General features: G+C 40.2%; 1 protein-coding gene across 1 annotated transcript in view; it reads left to right on the top strand.

Moving 5' to 3' along the window:
* LOC121147295 (transmembrane protease serine 11A-like) overlaps positions 1 to 7569 on the top strand; it is a 50754-nt gene extending 43185 nt beyond the window's left edge. The window contains exons 9-10 of the mRNA XM_040967120.1: positions 2342 to 2484; positions 7408 to 7569. Of these exons, the coding sequence (XP_040823054.1) occupies positions 2342 to 2484; positions 7408 to 7569 (305 nt within the window). The remainder of the gene's footprint in view (positions 1 to 2341; positions 2485 to 7407) is intronic.
* The last annotated feature ends 15693 nt before the right edge of the window (positions 7570 to 23262 follow it).

Genomic DNA, 23262 nt, shown 5'->3' with positions numbered 1-23262 from the left:
TACTGCAGTGTTAACAATACGGAAAAATCATCAAAGCATGCTGTCGAAAATGATTCAACCAGATGTATTCATCTAAACATGAATTGTGCACTCTCAGGCATATTTTTGAAGTCTTTGATTCTTAAGATGAAAAAAGAGCTCTGCAAGAATGACAAAATTTACTCACCAAATTCAATACAATTTATATATGTGTATATGTGTGTGTACATATGTGTGTGTATATATGCATATATATATGTACACACACATAAAACTAGTGATAAACCCCTGGAACAAAGAATTACCTGGCATTATCTTGGACAAAAATATGCTTAGTGGTCTCTAGACCATTTGCAAATACTCCATGTGGTTTGGTCCATCTCAGACAAGCTAAAATACTCATTGATTTTGTCATTCTTTCAGTCACTGAAAATATTACAGTTTACCAATTTTTGTAGAGTTGCAAATCTGACACCTGCTTTGCAGCCTCTCTGGTGGATTTTGTCTCTAGACACAGTTTGCAATCTGTGCTTCAGAATGATGGGGGGGGGGAGGTGGTCAGGGAACATTGCAATTCCCTCTTGGTTTAGTGGATGCCCAGTCTGCAATGGCCACAGAAATAGATCTGCTGTCATGTGAATGAGGAGCCAGACTCTTCCAGCCAGCACTAACAGCACAGCATTGATTACGGCCGGTCTTGGAACAGCAGGGACCAGAATCAGCTCCCACATGGGGACGCTGGTGACCCTGGTACACACAATGCTGGCCCTGTGTGTCATCTTTAATTTATGCTCATATCATTCTGCTTTGATTATTAAAGTTTTGTAGCATATTTTAGAGTCGGAAGTGTAATGCTCCTTGCTTTCTTCTTTTTTTACAAACTTATTTTGACAGTTCAGGGTTTTTCTTTTTAATTTCTACAAATTTTAGGATTTCTATTTCTGTGAATAGCTGCATGGATATTTTTTGATGGGAATTGCAATGGATCTATGTGTTATTTTGAGCACCATGAACATTTCACTGAAATTAACTCTGTCATTTAGATTCCTTTCCATATTTTCTATTCTCTCCCATTTCTTTGCTCTATATTTTATAGCTTTCACTTTTCATCTTTTTTGTTAAATTTATTTTAATGGGGTTTTTGTTTACTTGTTTCTTGTTTGTTTTTTGTAGCTATTGTAAATTTTATTGATTTCATTTTTTTCATATAATTCGCTGTTGTTATATAGAAATGCAACTGATTTTGGATGTTATATTTTATTTGCAACTTTGCTAAATTTGTTTTTCAGTTCTAACAGTGGTCTGCTAGAGTCTGGGGTTTCCTCCGTATATGAACATGGAGACAGTCTGACTTCCTCTTTCCAAATTTTGGAGCCCTTTTGTTTCTTTCTCTTGCCTGGCTGCTCTGGCTAGAACTTCCAGTGCAATGCTGAATAAAAGTGGTGAAATGAGCATCCTCCTCCTTTAAGCACTACACTAACATGCTGGGCCCTACATCTTTCTCCTTGTTTCTTAGAGTGCTTCCTTACTAAGATACGCTTCTTATAGGCTTAATTGGTTCAGTTTTATTCCAGAAAGGATATATGTGAAAGTCCTTCATAAAATATAGAGTACAAAGCAAATGCACAGAGTACGACAGCTATTTTATTACATCTAGAAAGATTATCCAGGCACTTAAACTAGCTGTGAGCTTTCTGGGACCCATAAGTGCAAACTTTATGAAATGCAATGACACCTTTAAGTATATTAATTAATTGTTTCTGAAATAAAAACATAAGAAACCGAATTTCTATGTTTTTTTTGAAACAATATGTATAAAATGCTATAGGATAATATTTAGTAAATGTGTTAAATTTTTTGCAGAAAATCCTTTTTTCTTAGAAACTACTTACATTGAACTCATTCTGTGTGACAATTTTAGCATAAAAATATTAGGAAAAAAAACATATCTGTGAGGCAAGCAATGCGGTATAGCGAGTTAAGCTCCTGCCTGATTTTCTAGCATTCTATATGCGAGCCACTTTAAATTTCAGCTGCACCATTGCCATCCCACTCCCTGCTAATGCACCTTGAGAAGCAATGATAAATGGCCCAAGTATTTGGGGCTCTGCAAACACATGGGAGATCTGGATGAAGCTCCTGGCCCTTGGCTTCGGTCTCGTCCAGCCCTGGCTATGGAGCCATTTGGGAGGAAAACCAGCAAACTGAAAATCTCCCTCTGTCTCAGTCTGTCCCTCTCTGTCTTTGTAACTTTGTGTTTCAAAATAAATGAAATAAAACAAAATATTAAAAGTGGTCTCTCTGCTTCAATCTAGCTAGGGATACTGATTGTGAGTACTAAAATTACTATGTTTTTCTTAAGGGGAATCTCAAAACGACCTAAGAGAAGCCAGACTGAAACTCATAAGCAATGATGTGTGCAAACAACCACAGGTTTATGGCAATGATATAAAATTTGGAATGTTTTGCGCTGGATATTTGGAAGGAATTTATGATGCCTGCAGGGTAAGTTGAAAACATTATTTTGATATGACTAAGTCACAAAAAATGAATGTGGCCCAGGAAATGTTCTGTGTCCTTTATATTAGTACAAAATACAAATACTGTGTCAGTTTGAAAAAGTTCTAAACCTAAACTTTTAAAGCCAAGTTTTTCCTAACAGTCATAGTCTAGAAAAGGAAATTATTATATTTGATGCATTGTAATGTGATTTTATATAAGTTACAGAAATTATTTAGAAGTTTTGGGGGGAGCAAGTATCACAGATATGTTATGTAACTGAAGCCTGGTTTTGTAAAAAGTGACATTTACTCAGGTATACGATAAGAAAAGTATGTCATAGAAAACACGTGCTTCAAAAATAAAAAGGTGTGACGTTACAGTGTAGGTCTAAGGGAAGCCCAAGAAACCTGTCAGGTCACAGCTTAAAAAGTGCAAAGGGCAAGAGAGTAACTACTTACATAATGGGCACATGACATTGGGTTAACTTATAAATATGGGAGTTTGCATCCCAGGGCTCTCCTCTATTCTTCAACATCTGCCTCGCACATACATTTTCCAAGAAAAGTTTGAGTATGTTTCTTTCTGGAGGAACTTGATTTTTGAGTTTAGATTCTTGAAAACTCCACAGGGGTGAAAATTCCATGCAGTGAGACTATGAGAATCCCATAAATGCGAGGTATCAGCAAGCCTTGCCCAGAGTCCCCGCAAATAACACAATGTGGGAAGCTTCCATCTGAAAAGAATCAGGGGACTTGCAGCACATGGTATGGGCAAGAAAGTCCCTGGCCTCACAGCTAATCTGCCAAAAATGGACAAGAGGAATCCAGAGCTTAACAAAAGGTCTAGACTGTGGGAAGCAGGTGGAAGGAAGCAAGAGAAATCCTCGAGCAGGTGGGACTAGGGGATCCAGACCTGAAGTGAGATTAGCGAGGAGTTTCAGGGATGAGTGGTGGTAAAGAGAAGGCTCCACACACTGGGGAACAGACGGGAGGGAAGCTTCTTGCCTGACTGTGCAAGTGAGTAATGAACCAAAACTTTAGTCATGGAAAAATAGGGGGGCGTAGTCAGCAAACTGACTCAGGCACAAGCACCTGAGACAGACAGTGACTGAAACTGGGCATGAAACAGAAGGTCCAGCAACATCAACTGCTGGTCTACAGCTCAACAAATACTCCTCTATGTTCAGGGTTGGTCCCAAAGCCTGCTTTGAGAGGGGGCAAAGTGAGGACACCCTTAATCTTTCAATCAAAGGGGTAGCCAGGCTAGAGCAAAAGACAAATGACAAGCGGATGACAACTGCTAGTATGAAACGTAGAGACACAAAGCTTTAACAACTTTGTCCAGAGTTGCGATTCTGCCACAGATCTCTGTAAACACACGGGTACTCACCACTCTGATAGGAGAGCTCTCTCCAACCTGGTGTTTGAAATCAGTCCTGGAAACAGTAGGTGGGGTTCTGGAAACATATCTCTGGATGACCCATCATTTTGAAAGTGAGTAGTTGAGGACATGAGAGTGACACTTTGTGAGTCCAGAAGTATCCCTGGAAGAAACAGAGGAGCAAGAATTCAAACCAGGCATTGTATTAGTGGATATGGTCACCTTAACCCCCATCTCAATTGCTAGACCAAATCCCTATCCATAATCTTTTTTAAAAGGGGTATTTACCAAAAAGAACTAAAGAGAAAAATCAAGAAGAAAACAAAATTTTGAAGAAGGAAGAAAGAAGTTTAACTGACTTAGTAGAGAGGTTAAACTATAAACGTCTTAGGTGAACAGAGATGCAGAATACCAATTTTAAGAAAAAATCAGCATTTGAGAGTTCACAGGATACCAAAGGTTGGGGACAGGCATAAACTAGAAGAAGAGAAAGTCATGATTAAAAGCCACAAAATGGAAAATTAAAACCTCCCGTTTCTCCCTACCCTAAATAACCAGGTTGCCACTCCCTCTACTTCCCACAATATCTTCCTTCCCTTAGAAGCAGAATCCCAGCAGTTGAATCTGAAGACTTTTGAATTGAGTGGCATCTTGTTTAGCTGTGAGCAGAGGGGAGTCAGGAGCTGACAATGTGGGAATTACGTGAGACCAGCCTCAAACTCTTCCCATGCAACAGCAGGTGCATACCACTCCTCTACCATTCTCCTAAAAAAGGAGATTGTAGGGCTCTCCTCTGGCAGAGACCACAGGATAAAGTTCTCCACATGCTAACAGTTGAGATGCTATTTGCTGAATAAAGAGCATCAAGCGACATAAGCATAGAACTTCGAATCGAGGTTCTAGCCCCTTACTTGTGCCAATCGGAGAACAATGAGCTTTAAGATTGTGGATACAATTCCATAAGCCCAGTGATTAAATTAAAGGACAAATTTTTCAAAAATCTCAAGAAAATAATATTTGGGGGAAGAAATAAGAAATAGTAAAGAAAAACAGAGGCTAAGATGAACAGGTCCATCAGCAAGAGATGCGAGAAGGCAGGAGACCTGGAAGATTTATCAAAGAAACAAGAGCACTTGTCTTCATTCTGAAATGTATTGCCTTAGATTGACATAGGAGGCCCAACCGACGTTGGCTGCAATAAATTAATTACAAAGCCCCGTCACCCCATGTCAGACACTAAGATGACAGCATTGACTTAAAGCTTCAAATGAAGGAGCATCAGATCCAGCCAGAACTTCCTAAAACTAGAAAAGACAGTGGAAAATGCGTTCAGATTTCAAAGGGACGATGACTTTGACTAGGTTTCTGCCTGTGTAGACTGGCCATCAAGTGTCTGAGTAGAATAAAGAAGTTTAAATTAGCAATGACTCAAAAAAAATTACCTTCTATAACATTTTTCTCCTTTTTGTAATAATTTTATTTTGGCAATCTTTACATAGCTGATTTGGGCACAGAAGGCCAAGGGCTACAGGAAAGTGGGTAAGACCTTTGTTTCCACATTATTATTATTGTTGCTTTTTTTCTGGATCTAGGGTAAGGGGATAGAAAAAGGAAGAAGCCCCACCCAGCCTCCCAACCATCCAAGGTCCCCAATGTGGGGCATGCTCCAAGGGTCCTGCTCAAGTGATTTTGATAGTTCAACAGTTTTGAATTGCTGCCAATACCATAACTTTTTTCTTAGGAAGCCACCTGAGAAGTTAACTCAAAAAAATGGAGACATAGCCCCAGGATCACAAATCTATACCAGCCTAAAACAGAGCAAAAAGGGAAGGAGTGTGTGTGTGTGTGTGTGTGTGTGTGTGTGTGTGTGAGAGAGAGAGAGAGAGAGAGAGAGAAAGAGATTGGAAAACATTGGCAAGAAGAGGCAGAGAAAAATGGAGGAGCAGGTGTCTATACACTTGATGTTCAGCTGGAGGACATCTTCAGAGAAAGTAAAGAACTGACATTTACCTGATGTTCTTTATCATTAGCAAAAATTGTTAGATCTTAATAGAGCTTTCAGTTTTCAACATCTGCTACCTGTAGCTATGAAATTAATCAAATGTAAGACATCAAAGTTAGCCAAAGAAAGGTAACGTAATCAACATGTTCTTCAGGGTCCTGTGTTGTGGACTGGCAGCCACCTCCTACAATACAAGATTCAGTACGGTCACTGGTTTGTGTCCAGAGGTTCCATGTTCAATCCAGCTCCATGCAACTTGACTGGGAAAACAGTGGAAATGGCCCAAATGTCTGGTCCCCTACACCCATGTGGCAGGGCTGGATGAAGCTTCTGGCTCCTGGCTGCTACCTTGCCCAGCCCTGGCAGGAGTGGCATCTGTGGAATGAAACAGAAAATGGAAGACCTCTCTCTCTCTCTCTTCCTCTCTCTCTGTTTCTCCCTCTCTATCTCTGTAACTGACTTTCACATAAAAAGTTAATCTTCCATTTAAAAAAACAACACAAAATATGCTTTATCCATAAATAAATAGCATTGAAACCACGAAATTAATATAAACTTCAGCTGTGAATGTAGCCAAAAATGAAGATGGTACCAAGCCTGAAGAAGTGGTGAGGGAAAGTTACAAAGGTTGTGAAGCAGCAAACTTCAGGGTCCAACATCACAGTGTTGCAGGTAAAGTCACAAACTGTGATGTAGTGGTTAAGCTGCTGCCTGCAGCATCTGCATCCCATATGGACATTTTTTCTTGTTACTCCTCCCTTTTGGAACCAGCTCCTTGCTAAACGCTTGAGAAGAGCAATGGAAGATGGCCAAAGTGGGTGTGGAAAATCCACTTGGCTCCTAGCTCTTGGTTTCAGCACGTCTCAGTGCTGGCCATTGTGCTCATTTGGGTAGTAAACCAGCAGATGGAAGACTCTGTCTCTTCTTCTCTCTGTAACTCTAATTTTTGAACTACATAAATGCTTCTTAAAGATGAACAGCTAACATTCCTATCTACATAATTTTAAAAATCAATATATACTGTCCAAATCTTTGCTAAAAGATTTATTTGTAAGTCAGAATTACCAAGACATAGTGAGAGGTGGATGCAGAGAGAGAGAGAGATCTGTGCACTGGTTTACTTCCCAAATGGCGGCAATGGTCAAGCCTGGGCCAGGCTAGAGCCAGGAACCTGATTCCAGTCCACTGTTTAAATCTAGAAAATGGCAATTTGGGACCATGTAATTTAAGTAATATGAAACTAGATGCAATAAGAGATGACTGCCCAGGCATTGAATAATACCTCTTGAGAACAAGTGGCCAAAGATGTGGGACCCTTTTTAAAGCCTTTTTATATCTTTTCCATTTCTCTTTTTAAACTTTCCATTGTTTAACACAGTTGTTACAATGTGTTTACTTATGATGCTTAAATACATGGTTTCACTAAATATTCTATACTGGTATATCTATAAATGTATAAATGTATTTCTAGAAATAAAACAGGTGATTCATCAAAATAGCTTAAACAGCATGTTTAGTCAATTTTCTTTCCTTTTTCTTGTCAGGGAGATTCCGGGGGCCCACTAGTGGCAAGAGATCTTAAAGATACCTGGTACCTTATCGGAATTGTGAGCTGGGGCGATAACTGCGGCCAGAAGAACAAGCCTGGCGTCTACACAGAAGTGACTTATTATCGACGCTGGATTGCTTCAAAAACAGGCCTCTGATTCACGTTAGAGGTTAAACGAAGAGTTGTGCACAGGCCATACAAGAGACATGTAGTGAGAAGGTGAAAAACAATTATCTGAGATAAAGACTAACCCTGCGAGCACGAGACTGGAACGTGACGTCATTTACAATCACTAATCAACCAATTAAGGGTTCTATTGATAAAGGAAGGTGTCGTTCTGTCTGGTTTGAAAATAAATAGAGAAAGTTAGCTGTTTAACCTATGCAAGATGGAGTATGAGTCACACTAAACATTTCTGACAATTGCCCATGGGATTTTTAGAAGGCCTTTGTCAGGGGGTTCCCCTAAAAGCAAAAACCTTTGGAAGTCTTAAAGAGTTTAGGAATTTCTTTATCATTCCTTGTTGCACACAGACAGATTTTTCTTTCTTCTTATTCTTTCAGGTTTTCCAAGGAGCTTTGCCAACATGAAAAGTAAACTCTCTATTCCTCAAGCTGTTTGAGAGATACTCAGAAAAAGAAAGGAATAGAAAACAAATCTAGTGAGGGATCAAGCTAGAAATCATATGGCCCTGTTTAGTTGTGAATGTTTGTAACTCTTTTGGTGATTTTAAAACACACACACACACACACACACACACACACACACACACCCCAACCTACACATATGAACACAGGAAGCCTCACTAATGAATATATGTATGAAGGCACCTGAAAAAGTTTATGGAAAATGAAATAAAAGAGTTTATTTTGTTGAAAAATACTGAAATGCATGCATCCTTTGGCAGCACAAATTTTCCATGAACTTTCTGAAGTACATTCATATGGTGATTAATTAAAACGTATTTTTTGTTTTAGAAATATTGGGCCACTTCGTAAGAGGCACCAGAGCAAGGATCCAAGAATTTGACATTTGTTGATGCAATTACACATTTTGACCGCCAGGTGGGAATTTTGTGTGTTAGTTTCATAAGATTAAATGCCGGAAAAGATGGAGAATTTGCTAATACTTGGAAGAATCAAAATGCTGTCTTTCTCCATAGGAAAGTTAATGTGATTCCTTTGTACTTCTCCCACTAGAAGTGTGGATCCTTCCTTCTGAAACCATGAAAACCCCTAATTTTTAGAAGTTTTAAAGAAATACAAATTATAAGTGCCTAGTCCACAATCGTCTGAAAGACACAATCTACTCCGTTTCATAAAGTACCTGATGGAGTCATTACACGTGCTAGGCTTATGCATTACAGAATAAAATTGAATGAAAGCTATGTTGAAACTGCTACTCTGCTTAGCAATGTCCTCAAAAATATTAGCGTGGACCTAGAGAAAAATTTATTCACTTAGTCCAAATATAAGCCTAAATATAGAGTTCCTTTAAGATAAGTTGTTGCTAAATGATATTCTCAAGTTCGTTCAGAAGAGACTTTCTAAAGTCACACAGACCCACGTGGTTGTCCAACAGATGGTGCACGGTGTCCAAGAAAACAAAACCAGGAAATACAAACAGCCAAAGAAAACTGTGGGTCGTGTACATGCCCAACAGACTTAGCACTCAGGTGCCAGTTCCATACCTCCTCCTCCTTTTGAAGTAGCTAAGACTGCAAATATTTAATTGTATCCTCAAATCTACAAAACCTCCAGGAGGTGCTGTGGAGTACAGTTTAAATTAGGAACTACTTAGGCATTGTTGAGGATGAGGTGTACCAGGCAGCTGGCTGCCTTTTCTCTGAACTCGCTTTAGGATAAGATCACTTTGTGTATGTCTGTGTGTGACATAAGCGTGAGGATTGTTCTGTGGTCAGGTGGCAGGCTAGGTTTCTGACTTTTGATGTTAAAGCTTGGGAAATGGTCTTAGGGTTGTGTGAATCTCTAAACTGCTTTGTGCAACATTTAGTTTTGGATCACATGTATGCAAATATTGATATATTGTAATTTGAATAAAGTTGGTGATTAGAGCATTCCAAAAACAGTATCAAAAAGTCTGTGTCGGGCCAACAGTGTGACTCTTTGGAGTCTTCTTTCTTTTAAATATGTCGTTTGTGTCACTGGTGTACAGTTTCAAAGCCTTGTCACTGCCGATGCCTCCTCCCTTGGAAGGGGCTGTCCTGTAATTCCCTGTTGAATTCCAGTAGGTGCATTCCAGCATTCCAGTAGGTGCCCACAGCATTCCCTTTCCTCCAAATGCCAACAACAAAAAATATCCCCAGACACTGACACATGCCCACTAACAGATAAAATTGCCCGCTATCAAGACTGTTTTTGAAAATAATAATTTCTGAGGTGTGACGGATTCATTAAAAAAGACATGACATTGAATCTTCAAAACCCACAGTATAATGCCAAGCTGTGTATTCACTCATGTTCCTGAAAGACCTGGCAGCAGAAGTGCCCAGTGCATTAAGCGTTGTCTATTTTGAATGCAGGCTGCTCTCTCCATGCAGCAAGTTTCTTTCATGTCCCTGCCTAGACCATAGTGGCAAAGCACCATTAAACATTACAATAAGGAGAGAGTTTACTGAAAAACACCCTCTGTGGAGCTTCACCTCCTGCCAGTGCACACAGTAAGAAATACATTTGGCATCAGATTTTCACACACACACACACAAGAAAGCACACTCAAAATAGCACTTGAAGCAGAAGTTTCATAAAATAGTACTTACCCTTAAGTAGATGAAATCTAACATTTTTTATTCTATACTGTTCCATAATATTCTGCTCTATTCCATGTTTTAAAATGCTTACTTCATCAGCTAAATGGATTTCATAACCTCATGGATCAAGACCTGTGGTATCTATAGCACATTCTAGAATAATCCATCACTATTGTTAACATCCAATTGTCATTATCTCATCTAATCCTATCTACTTCTCTCCTAACCTTCAGCCTCTCCCCATTGTACTCATTTAGCAAATTGTGGTAAGCGTATTATCCCATGCAATCTTTTTATTAGCATGTTCACCATTTTACCTTTGCCTGAAAAATCCAGCCCCACCCAAGTCACCATAGCTTTTAAATGCCTTTACAATTCTCCAGCCGCCAATAGAATTCTTCTTTGCTTGTTCCTGGTTACATTGGATGCTGTCCTGCATCTTCTAAACACACCTTCTCTTTTTGCCACTGTCCCCTTCATTCTACAAGATCAGTTATCACCTCTGCCAGAAACACTTGCCTTATTGTCCCAGATGAAGCGACTCCCCTCCCAAATCACTTTGAAGTTATTTCTACTGTTCCTCTAAAGCACTCATGTCACTTTCCTCTGTTCTGTCATTTCTATGAATGTGTATTGTCCCTTGAAAAATATTTTAAGTTTCATAGAGCTAAATTCTACTTTACACACTTTAGTATCCTCTATGATATTTACACTAACACCCCTGCTCTGTCCTCACATGAGAAATAATTAGCATACATGCATGTTCTCAGTCCTGGCAGTCATCTTCCTGAGGCCAACTACAGATCCTAAACTTTCTCACTATATTCATAAGCATACACTCCAAACCTACAGCTACACCAGGAAATAGGCTCAAGCATCAAACCTCAATAAGACAGCACTTGAAGTTTGCTTTCTGTCTGTCTGTATGGATCCATAAGTGCCGTCCTTTCTTTTCTTTATCATGAGACCTTGTTGCTGAACAACACTGTTGTAGAACTAGCTCCACCTGCCTGACGCAAAGAAACCAATCACTGATGTCCAGGTAGTGGAGAAATGCAGTATTTACTGCAAAGCACAGAGCAAGGAGTCAAGCAGCCGCTGATTAATTCCCAGATTCTCGAGGAGTTAAGGAGTGAACGTTCTTACAGATAGAATTGGGGCTGAGAGGTAGGTGATCAGCTCCTGTGCGAGGTCCTGGCTGGTCCGTGGGGCTCATCCCTTCCTCTGACTGACGGATCACTGATGTCGTTCTCTCTCTCTCTCTCTCTCTCTCTCTCTCTCTCTCTGCCCCTCTACCTCCCCTCTATTCTGTCTCTCAAATAAATGAATCTTTAAAATGATAAAGGCTTGATTATTGGTGTTCACTTAAATCAATCAGATCACTAAACAATTTACCAATTTGCTTTAGGATTTTGTGGATGAGCAGCAGATAAATGTCTATGCCACAAGAGCCACATGAACTCCGTGATGTTATAGGCCTAGTTGTCTGGACCACAACACCCAGAAAGACGATCAAAAATATTTTTCTATAAGTTTCTGCAAAGAGTTATCTTTGTGTAAAAGTAGGACTAATCTTGGTCCATTTTCTGTTGCTGAAACAAAATACGTGAGACCAGGTAACTGATTTAGCTCACAGTTCTGGAGGCCATGGAGGAATTCCAGATTGTGGAACTGGCATGACTCGTGGCACTGGCACAAGTGAGAGCTGCCTTCTTGCTGCCTTGTGACACAGAGAGGAGGAGAGAATTCCACTCGGCCAGGCAAAGCACACACACTCAAGCGCGTCTCTCTTCCTCTTACAAAGTCCTTAATCCCACTCTAGGGACCTCACCCCCGTGACCTCATCTAATCCTAATTACCTCCCTAACGCCCAACCTCCAAATACCATGAACACAGGACTTTGGGGATTACGTTTCCAACACATGAACCACAGCAGCATTTAAATTGGTGGACTCTAAGTGGAGAAGCTGGCGTCTTCAATGTGGGTGGACCTCACTCGGTCAATTGGAGGCCCCAACAAAAGGAAAACCTGATCCTCCCATAGCGAGAAGGAATTCTGCCAGTCGGAAGCCTTCAGACTTGAACTTCAACACTGGCTCCTCCTTGATCCCCAGGCAAGCCCACCCTGCTGAATAAGGACTTGTCAACCTCCATAGTTGAATCCGCTGATTCCTTAAAATAATCTCTTTCTAAAGTCAACCTTCCCTTTAAAAACCTCTTTCTAAAGTCAAACATCTCATATTGGGTCTACTTCTATGGGAGAATCTTGACTGACATAAACCCTATGTGAGATCCTGGCGCATGCAAGGCAAAGGACTTCAGCCACTAGGCTACTGGGCCAGACCCAGTTTGTTTCCTTTTAAAGTATCTGAAGACAAAACCGAAAATCATTTTGTGGTAATATTTAAGGTAATTTCATTTCCTGCAATGCATTCTCTTTTCCATCTGCTCCAGTGACAGAGACCTGGTCTGTGCTCTTGCAGGAAGCTGTGGTGGTTCCCTAGGCTTTTAAACAGAGCATTCCCTGTGGAAATACATATCATGGGTCAAGACGTTTAAGCAACAGAACTGCTAAGATATAGATATAAATTTGTAATTAACCTCTTCAAAAATATCACCATATAAAAAAGACAACATATGATAAAATTTAGTCTGAGTTCCAGAAGATTACAATTAAATTTCTCTTATTTTATTGTCATTTTGGCTCCCTTTCATTTCATTAATGATGCTGGAAAGGATTTCCTAACATATAATTTCTTAATATTGAATAGAAATCATATGTGTGCTATATTTTTTAAAGATTTATTTATTTTTATGCAAATGCAGATATACAGAGAGGAGGAAAAACAGAGGAAGATCTTCTGCCAATGATTTACTCCCCAAGCAGCCACAATGGCCAGAGCTGAGCCAATCCAAAGCCAGGAGCCTGGAGTCTCTTCCGGATCTCCCACGCAGGTGCAGGGTCCCAAGGCTTTGTGCTGTCCTTGATTGCTTTCCCAGGCCACAAGCAGGGAGCTGGATGGGAAGTGGGGCTGCTGGGATTAGAAGCGCTGCCTATATGGGATCCCAGTGCTTTCAAGGTGAGGACTTTAGCCACTATGCCATCACGCCAGCCCCATATGTTGTATTTTTATAATGATCTTAATATAGTCAAAATAATTTCATAATTCCAGCTGATGATCTTATTACTGCTCAACGAGTCCTTGAAAATGAAAAAGTGACACAAAAGGCAGAACATAAAACAATACAAAAAAAAAAAAACAATAACATTCACAGAGAGAGAGGCTATAGCTAGGAGCCTAGAATACAGCTCAGTCCTCAACATGGTGGCAGGAACCCAGGTACTTGAACATCCCCTGTTGCCTCCCAGGGTGTACTTTGGGAGGCAAGGGGCACAGCTGTAGACCACCCACACAGATACAGGGCACAGCAATGGCGTTCTCACCAGAGACAGTTATGGTGAACTTGTCCCTTTAGGAGCAACCAAGCACAAGCTTCTATAGCAAGGGTCCAGGGAAACAAGCCTTAGGGTAGTAACAATATTTCTATTAGATATAAACATCTATTACATGTTACAAGCCTTGCTAATCAATACAACTGTCACATACTTTGCAGGTAGCACTGTATAGCCCACCACAATTTATGGAAGCCACCCACATCCTGCCGTGTTTATTACAAAACTGTCACAAGTTTATCACAAGATGGGTATGGACCAGAATAGGCATGGGGAGGAGGCAACCGAGTTATTGGAAAGTATCCAGATTAACCAGCAAAGGTCGAGGGGACGGGAAATATGTGGAGGGTCTCAGGCTTCTTGCCAACTCCATGGGTCCACAGGGGTCTCAAAGTGCCATCAAAACCAAATGGGAGGAGGGTCTCAATTCCCTAGACATGCACTAAAACCTTGCTCTTACTGCCCCTCGCATAAGCCACATCCCATCCTGGCACTCACTCGTCCATGCACTTTAGCATGAAGATGGACTCAGACGCAGAGCGAGTTCTCAAACCCACTCTACTGTAGTATAGAGTGCCCCAAGCAGCAGCTTCACTGCTGCAATTAGTGTCCATCCCCAGAACTGTGACTTTCCTGGATTTTTATCTACATTTCTCATTCAATTTCCAAACAAGATTTCTTTTTTGCTTACTAATTTGGAAGGCAGAGAAGCAGATAGACAGACACAAAGATATCAGACAGATAGACAAAAGAGAGCTATACACTGGTTCACTGGTTCATGACAGCAGAGGCTGGGCCAGGCTCAAGCCAGGAGCCAGGATTCTCCCACATGGGTGTCAGCGATACAGGTACAGGGACTTGAGTCATCATTTGTTGCTTTCCAGGGTTTGTATTCACAGGAAACCAGAATAAGGATCAGATCTGTGACTAAAACCCAGGTACTCTGATGACAGATGCAGCTTTTCAAGTAGTGTCTTAAATGACAGGCCAAACACCCACCTCAAGATGAGGCATATTCCATGACTTGTAACACTCCTAATGAAATCAAACACTGCAGAGCTATCTTGCTGAAGAGAGGACAACTCTTGGCTGCAATGAACCTATCCAGTGAAAATGCTCACAACAACCCAAATGGTGCTGCTGGCTAAAGCTCTCCAGGCCAGTAAGACAAACCCAAATCTAACTGTGTGAGCAAATTAGGCATGATTCCCCAAGGACAGAAGGTGGTCAAGGCAATTCAAGGTCATCAAATTGCCACCAATTGATCAACTTCCCTGTGGAACAGTGCCATTCTGCGGGTGCAGGGTTTGCCTATGCTGATGTCAGGAGGCCCAGTGCTCTAACTAGTGGTCCATGCTGCTGTATCTAGGCAGGGCCTGCAACTCTCCCTCCAGGGACACGTCATTTATGTACCCATCATACTGGTACTAGGTGACTGCAGAGCACTCAGTTGTGCCATTTTGCCCAAGATAGAGTAGATTTCGATCATGTAATTTCAAAAATGAAAAAATTGTTGTGTTGTGGAAAAAAAAATAAAGTCTGGACAAGAAGAGAGAAGTCGATTCCCTTCAGCGTCCCTCTTTCAAGCACATTCTTGAGGGTCTTGATGAACGGATCTTCCTATGGCATCACTTTCTGATGGGACCTTTGCTCCCATATTCTGCTGTTTCCTGTAACAAACTCAACCCTGAAGCCTTGGTCAGCATAGACAATCACTGACTTTGGAGTAATAGATCTGTCTCCCATCAATCTTTAACTATCATTGCAGCTCAGCCAATCCTGTTCTTAGTGTTCAACTTTTCCTACTTTAAGAGGAAGGCTACTTGATAAGGTACCATCAAGGTACTCTGGATCCCACACTTAACTTTTCCAACTGTATTAATTCTCCTTAACAATCCATTACCTCCCTATTGGCCCTAAACACAGCGTAACAACAACAGGCAATTCTACTCTGCTTCTCTTTATCATCCCCTTCATTTATACCTTTCAAACACATGAATCATCACCCCTATCACTATGCCAGCCGTGTTCACCCCTATCACTATGCCAGCCAAGCTCACCACTGGTGAGAGTTCTAAAACTCAGACTACAGGAAGAGGCATTCAGCCTAGTGGATAAGAGCGACAAAGACACCCTCATCCCACATCAAAGTGCCTGGGTTCATATCCAGACATGAATCCCGACAAAGCAGACTCTGGCAGGTAGCAACTGATGGTTCATGTATTGGGCCTTTACTATATACTTGGGGGTGCTGGACTGAGTTCTTGACTCCTGGTTTGCTCTGACCCAGTTACAGCCTTTGAAGATATATGATGAATAAACTGCTAGGTAAAAACTAGCTTGATATCTCTCTCTCTCTCTCTCTCTCTTTCTCTTTCTGAAATTAAAAATAAAAATCAGATTCTGCCTTTGTGGTGAAGGTTATCAGCATGCCATCTACTACCAAGTACTCACTGCCAACTGGACAGTGAGTAATCCATCTCATTTGCCTAATCTTAATGTCTTTGGCCTCTATTACCCAGTAGCACCAGTTAAGTTGTTGGGAAGTGTATTTTCCTGGGTTATGAGTCTTCTGAATCTCAGTAAATTGGTATTTTAGTTGTGATTCATATGACTCTTCTTTGACAGCTCTTATTTTGTGGTAAATGTTTTTCTTATGACACAAGCTGTAACTGAGTCAAATTGCTGGCTGTCAGCACAGAAACTCATTACTTCACAACGGCAGGCTGACAGCCACACTGACACAACTGAGATAGCTTGGGCCTGGGACTTCTCTCTCCGAAGCTAACATCCAAAAGTTAAGATAATGCAACTTGGGGGTCTGGCACAATAGCATAATGGTTAAGGTCCTCACCTTGAATGCACCTGGATCCCATATAGGAGCTGGTTCTAATCCCGGCAGCTCAACTTCCCATCCAGCTCCCTGCTTGTGGCCTGGGAATGCAGTCGAGGACAGCCCAAGACTTTGGGACCCTGCAGCCTTGTGGGAGGCGTGGACCAGGCTCCTGGCTTTGGAGGCTCCAGCCGTGTTGGCCACTTGGGGAGTGAAGCATCAGAAGGAAAATCTTCCTCTCTGTCTCTCCTCTCTGTATATCCGTTTTCCAATAAAAAAAATAGATAAATCCTTAAAAAAAAAAGATAATGCACCTTGTGGGCTAAAATGCTAGTGTCTCAAACTGCAACTTGAGACATGGCCCATTATAACTCCATTTCCCTATAAGAATTCACTGAGAGAGGCATCAGCCCTCAGAGGTTCTGCTAGGGGCAAATGCCCTTTACTCATTGTGAACAGCATGATGGCATCTGAACCTACTGAACATTACCTTGAAGGGACCTGTCTCCGGGCCAGAGGGAACACAGACACAAGATGAACGGTCACTTTGTAACTCACTGATTCTATTTTTAAACTTCTTTTTCCTGTTTTTTCATATGTCTCTTTTGCTTACTCTTCTTTTCTATGTCTTTTAAAAACTGATTAACTAGGCAGCTGTCTTTGCCTCATTCAGCTTATCATTTAATTAAAGAATAAAGAAATTTACTTCTCTTGGAAAGATTACAATCCTTGAGGTTGGGATTGGCTCTAGGTATTGAGGAAATCAGCTCATTCTTGCTAACCCAATATGGAATGGATTGTCTTTTCAACAGATACACAGAGTACAAAAGTTTCATGAAACGGAGAGATGCTAGATTGGGAATGCCTGGTACAAGAGTGAAAGTCTGAAAATTCTCTAGTAGACCAAGAGGTACTGTAGAATAAACATTACCTGTTAGAGAAATCTACATTGTGTAGAAAAGCCATCCTGTGTCATCACCACCTCAAGGTGGTTTGTACCATGTCAATGTGCCCATGGGAAGAGTGTGCACATGGCTAGAAAACGGAATCATATCCTGATAAAGCCAACAGCTCCAGACTGTAAGGTTGTACCTGACATCAGTCATCATGCCTTTTCATTCTGTTTCTCTCACATCTGGGGCCGTGTTGGCCCTCCAGTGCAGATCCTTCACCGGGGTAACTAATTCCTAGAAACAGAAAGTCACTCCTGTATCAAAGGTCTTTCTTACACAAACCAACCAATCTCAATTTCACATTCCAACCATTTCCTTTTTGGAGCTCTTACTCTCTGGGCCATTGCCCCCATTACCCCAGGACCTATGAGGCAAGTTAGGGCAGCCGTTCAGCTTCAGGGTCCCTGAAATTATTCAAACTAGCAATCCTAAACTTGACTACCCTGTTCTGTGTATTCCTCCCTAGGGGAACCATCGCAAGGACCTTATCCACAGATTGTTCCTCTTGCCACTTCTTTCCTGCTGACTGACTCCAGTACTTCTCTGTGTGGATCGGTGTGGCATGGTGTGTACTCCCCTCTCAGGAACTGTATGTAACAAACTTTATTTTTAATGGCAACTATCTCCTGATCTGGTGACCTCACAATCCAAGCACACAAATATAAATAAAATAAATTAAAAAAAAACACATTTAAAAGACAGAGACTCAGTCCTTAGACTAAGTAGAAAACTTTGACTTTAAGCGCAGTTTCAAAGCTACCTTTAAGTCTGCTTACAAGAATCGTTTTTTCACAGCTGAAACAGTTACACTGTGGCAAAAAATAGTGAATTTTTATTCACTAATTCAAAAATTTTAAATCTGTGTAATAATCCCCCACAAAAATATATTTAGCATCATAATAACTACAAAAGGAGCAAACTGACATGAGATATTGTTGAGAAACCAATTTGCTCTGAATTAATAAGGGCACATATGAAATTAAACCTCTAAGCAGACCTACATGACAATTCTAATTTGAAAACTACTAAGAAATCTATTCAAAGAGAAGGAAAAGACGATAAAAGTTTAGGAAATGGGTCTAGAAGACACACAGGTGGAAGATTATTCACACAGCTAAAAGGAACTTGGTGGATCAAGCAGAGAAGGAAAGGAAGGTGAAAGGCAGCAGTCAACCATGATAAGGAAAACAGATTCTATCTTCAAGGAAAAAGTCATTATTGGGAAATTTTAAAAGGAATAGTGACATATTCCAATTTATAATAATCACTTTGTATGTGTGAAAACAAAAACAAATCAGAGTGGGGAAAAAAAAAAACTCTTAAAAGGTTGTGCAAGCAATTCCCAGTGGAGAGATGACATTGACCTGTGGTCATGTGGTGACAGAGGGGCGAGGACAAGGAAAGAAACAAGTTCAATGAATACTTTTACACAAAAAGAATTTAGAAAATAGGTGATGTCAAGGATGACACTCAGGTTTGTGGTGCGAAAACCAGGGTGTGTTGGAAGTGCCTTGTGAAGAGAAGGTTGAAGACAGGAGAAGCAGGTTTAGAAAGAGGAAGGAAGAAGAGGTGGATACCAAGTACAAGTGAGATAATTATCCTTCCCAGGGAGGAGGAAACCCTCTTCCTTCTCTTCTCATAAGAAGGTTATGGGCAAATGCATCCAGAATTAAAGATGTAAAAACAGGAAGCTGAGGGAGTATCCATCTGAAAGCTTCTATTTTTCCCTCAATAATAGAAAGGCTAGTCATCTGCTGAACATAAGGGCAGGAAATAAGGCTTGGCAAACAAATGCTTGGGGAAGAGGACAAGATTTTGCAGACAGTTTTCTAAACACTAAAGTAGGTATTGGCTGGGAACACCTAAATGTTTTGCTGGCCAGTGTCAGAGAGGTAACATCAGCAGACATGTTAACAGCAACGCTCATAGACCCTAGGACCTTTACATTTGTAACGTCCTTTACTGTGACCTGACCAAACGTGATTTCCACAACTGCATGAGAAAATTTTAGTTCCGTCTTCACATACAATAAAAGTGAGAATGATGAAGCTGTTTTATGGACATGCTGGATAACAAATAGGAGATCCGAGCTATTATTCAAGGAATATTCTAACAATAGAGAACACTGTGTCCCGTAGAGAAGGTAGAGAAGGTATACACAACAGGATGTATTTATCACTCCACCCTCAACTACCTAAAAGTTTTAGCCCACACAATTAAAATTTGCAAAGTCTATTTGGTACCAAATCCATAAATTTATGTTTAGCATCCTACTGTAAACATATATTTAGCAGTTTCATTTGCAACCCACCTTTTATTCCAATGTAGAGAGGCATTCTGCAAAGTATCTTCACTTCTGGGTATGACAGTCTCTCTTATACAGTTCCATTAGATGAATATATGTATATATATATGTTTACATATATATCTACTGATCTGGCGTTTTGCATGAAGGATGTCTTATATCAGAGAGAACATATGATATTTGTCCTTTCGGGATTGGCTTATTTCATTGAATGTAATGTTCTGTAATGGGTAGAATTTCATTCTTTTTAATGGCTGAGTAGTATTCCACAGAATAGATATGCGAGTTTCTTTATCCACTCCTCTTTCCACGGGCATCTGGGTTGTTTCCATGTCTTTGCTCATGTAAATTATCCTGCTGTAAATATAGGATCACAGATACCTTTCTCCATATGCAGATTTTATTTCCTTGGGTATATTCCCAAAAGGGCATATGATAGACCAATTTTCAGTTTTCTTAGCTCCCTCCATTGTGATTGTACTAGTCTACACTTCCACAAACAGTAAAGGAGGCTGCCTTTCTCCCCTCGTCCATGCCAGCAGGTGTTGTTAGAGGAGTTCCGACGTAGACCAATTTCATTAGGATGTTCGACTTTCTACCATTGTCTACACCTACAATGCCATGATACCCTTAAATACAATGATGGACTTATTACTGATGTTGAAGGAGTATTCTTTTGTTTTAGTAAAGGAGAAAACTGTGGGGGAAGGGGAGGTGAGGAGAGTTGAAGGGGAAATCCCTGAGCCTAAGGAAATGTATCATGAAAAAAAAATTTAAATATACATATATTCCTCTCACCTTCCTCCCTACCTGAACCTCCCCATCCTAATCAGAGGCCCACATGGCTGTGCATCCCCCTCAACTATGTAAACAATATTAAAAGTAATATTGGAAACATTCTAAACAATTAAAAATCATAAGCTTTTCCTGATTCATTAGCACTTAGAGTGAATGAAAATATTTGTATTTAAATAACAGCTTTTGGCCTTTGATGATGGCACATTGTCTTTCTTTTTCAGTCACTACAATAGCTCTGTAAGGGAGGTCATGGTAAATTCAGCCCCAACCACAATCATATGAGTACACCGTCTGGATGTCATAACCAAACGAACTCCAAAGCAAACACTACTGCTCCACACCTTCTTACATCATCGGTCTTTTGTGTTACTTTTTTCCTTACATTATTATGACGGGCTCCACGGAATAATTCATACTTTCTTCAAAGCCAAGTCTTTTAACAAACAATGACAGAGAGATATTCCAGCTTAAGATTCGATGATTTGACGATATTCTCTTCACCAAAACTGTTTCTCCTCATCTTTGAAAAGGAAAAGACACTCAAATGTTCTTACACTGAGTGACTTATCTTCTATCAAAACAAAACATCTCTGCTAACTTCCTATCAGTCCTTCTCAGTCAGGTTGCTTTGGATTGTGTGACTGTGCAATTGAAGGATTAAACCCATGTTTATAACATGGAGAAAGAACTTGCTCACATTTTATGAATATTCTTGACCTCTGTATTGGCAGTCTTTTTGTAAGGATCGGCCATGGGCTATCCGGCCACTCCCTGCGGATCTGCTGTCTCTGTCATGAGCAATCCGATTGCTTCACAAACCATAATTTCATGCCCCACCTAACTTGCTGTGTTGAGTTCATGACAAGCATGCAGGAAGTCACTTTCAGATTGAATTCTGTTTCCCCCATGCCACTCCCCTGACTCATTTTTGTTTCTTGTGAATTGTACTCAAGTCCTGGACTCTGTAGTAATACATTATGTTATTGTGTGTTTGAACAATTTATCCTAAGTGCTTGCATGTAAAAAAAAAAAAAAAGGAAAAGAAAAGGCCTTGGGTGAGAATGACAGAAAATAATGCTACGTATGAGAAAGGGAGGTGGAAATAGGGAAGAGCACTGTAAATACAAAAAAAGAAGGTAACACTTCAAATCACACCAAAAAAACACTTTTCAAACGTCACTAAAATATTTAAATTATTTGCTTCAATAAGTCTTCAGTTCAGTAAAATGAAAAGGCAAGCTACATACATGAACATGGATTTCAAAGAACATTTTACTATGTTAAAAAATAAAAATGTTCTACTTCACAGCTCTGAAACACATGAAGGGTGCCCCCTATACAAAAGTAAAACAGTAAAATTAAGAAAAGAAAATCCCATGGTATATTATCAAAAAGAAGATAGCTTCAGAATTCTGTGTGAATCCACTTAGTGTAAGGTGATCTGTCCTTTAAAATGCAGCTAGTAAAGTTGATAACGAGTAAGGAATCTAGGTATGACATTTGCAAGTTTTTTTTCTTATTTGCAATTTGTACCAAAATCAGAAGCTATAAATATATAGCTACTATAAATAAAATTTAGTGATAAGCATGTGATCAGTTAATAACATCAAGTATTAATACATGATACAAATTTATATCCATGAGACATAGCTATTGTATAAAGATTAGTGCACATGAAAAGCATAGGAAGTTAACATGTAAAATGAAAATAAATGGTTAAGGTAACACTGTTCAAAATTGTTTTTTTTTTTTACATTACATTACTTCATTAGTTCTTTTCTTTTACTAAAAAGCCCAATGACAGAATATCAGGTATCAAATACAAGATCTGAAAACACATTCAGGAATGATAGTGAGAAATGACTACTGTCGCAGCTTCCAGTTCTCACATTAAACAATGGACAAATAACTGAACGTAGCTCAAGTTGCAGTCCTGGCATAAATTTATTAGCTATTATCTACTAGGGACAAAATAATTTAGTTCTCAAGAAGAAAGACACTTGTAAGACCCCTTGACTTGACTTCCAATTCCTCATTAGGTGCAGAGACCAGTTTAGTAAAAATGATTTTTGCACAATTATTTACTTCAAAGGCTAAAGACTAGAACCCAAGTTTTACATCCAGTCTAATTCTGCTGTATGTTTCAATTCCTTAGCAATCACTGTCTCAAATGAAGTAATCCCAGCATAGCTTTCCAAATTTATCTTCTGGTCCTTCCAACATGTAGCACAGCTGTTATGGAGAATCTTCAGAGAGCTGAAATCATGTCTACCATATAACCCAGCCATTGCACTCCTGGGAATTAACCTTAATAGAATGAAGTCAGCATACCAGAAAGTTATTTGTATACCCACATTTTTTGTAGGTCAATTTATAATAGATAAGGTAAAGTATAAAAACCAATGCCATGGGCCCGGCGCGGTGGCACAAGTGGTTAAGGTCCTCCCCTTGCACGCCCGGGATCCCATATGGGCGCCGGTTCTATCCCGGCAGCCCTGCTTCCTGTCCACCTCCCTACCTGTGGCCCGGGAAAGCAGTTGAGGATGGCCCAAAGCTTTGGGAACCTGTACCCGCGTGGGAGACCTGGAAGAGGCTCCTGGCTTCGGATCGGCATAGCATCGGCCATGGCGCTCACTTGGGGAGTGAATCATTGGACGGAAGATCTTCCTCTCTGTCTCTCCTCTCTGTATATCCGCCTTTCCAATAAAAAAATAATAAAAATAAATCTTAAAAAAAA

The sequence above is a fragment of the Ochotona curzoniae genome, unplaced genomic scaffold (assembly GCF_017591425.1).
Source record: "Ochotona curzoniae isolate NIBS_2020 unplaced genomic scaffold, NIBS_Ocur_1.0 scaffold_4506, whole genome shotgun sequence".
Taxonomy (NCBI): Eukaryota; Metazoa; Chordata; class Mammalia; order Lagomorpha; family Ochotonidae; genus Ochotona; species Ochotona curzoniae.
This window is presented reverse-complemented; position numbering and strand designations above follow the sequence as displayed.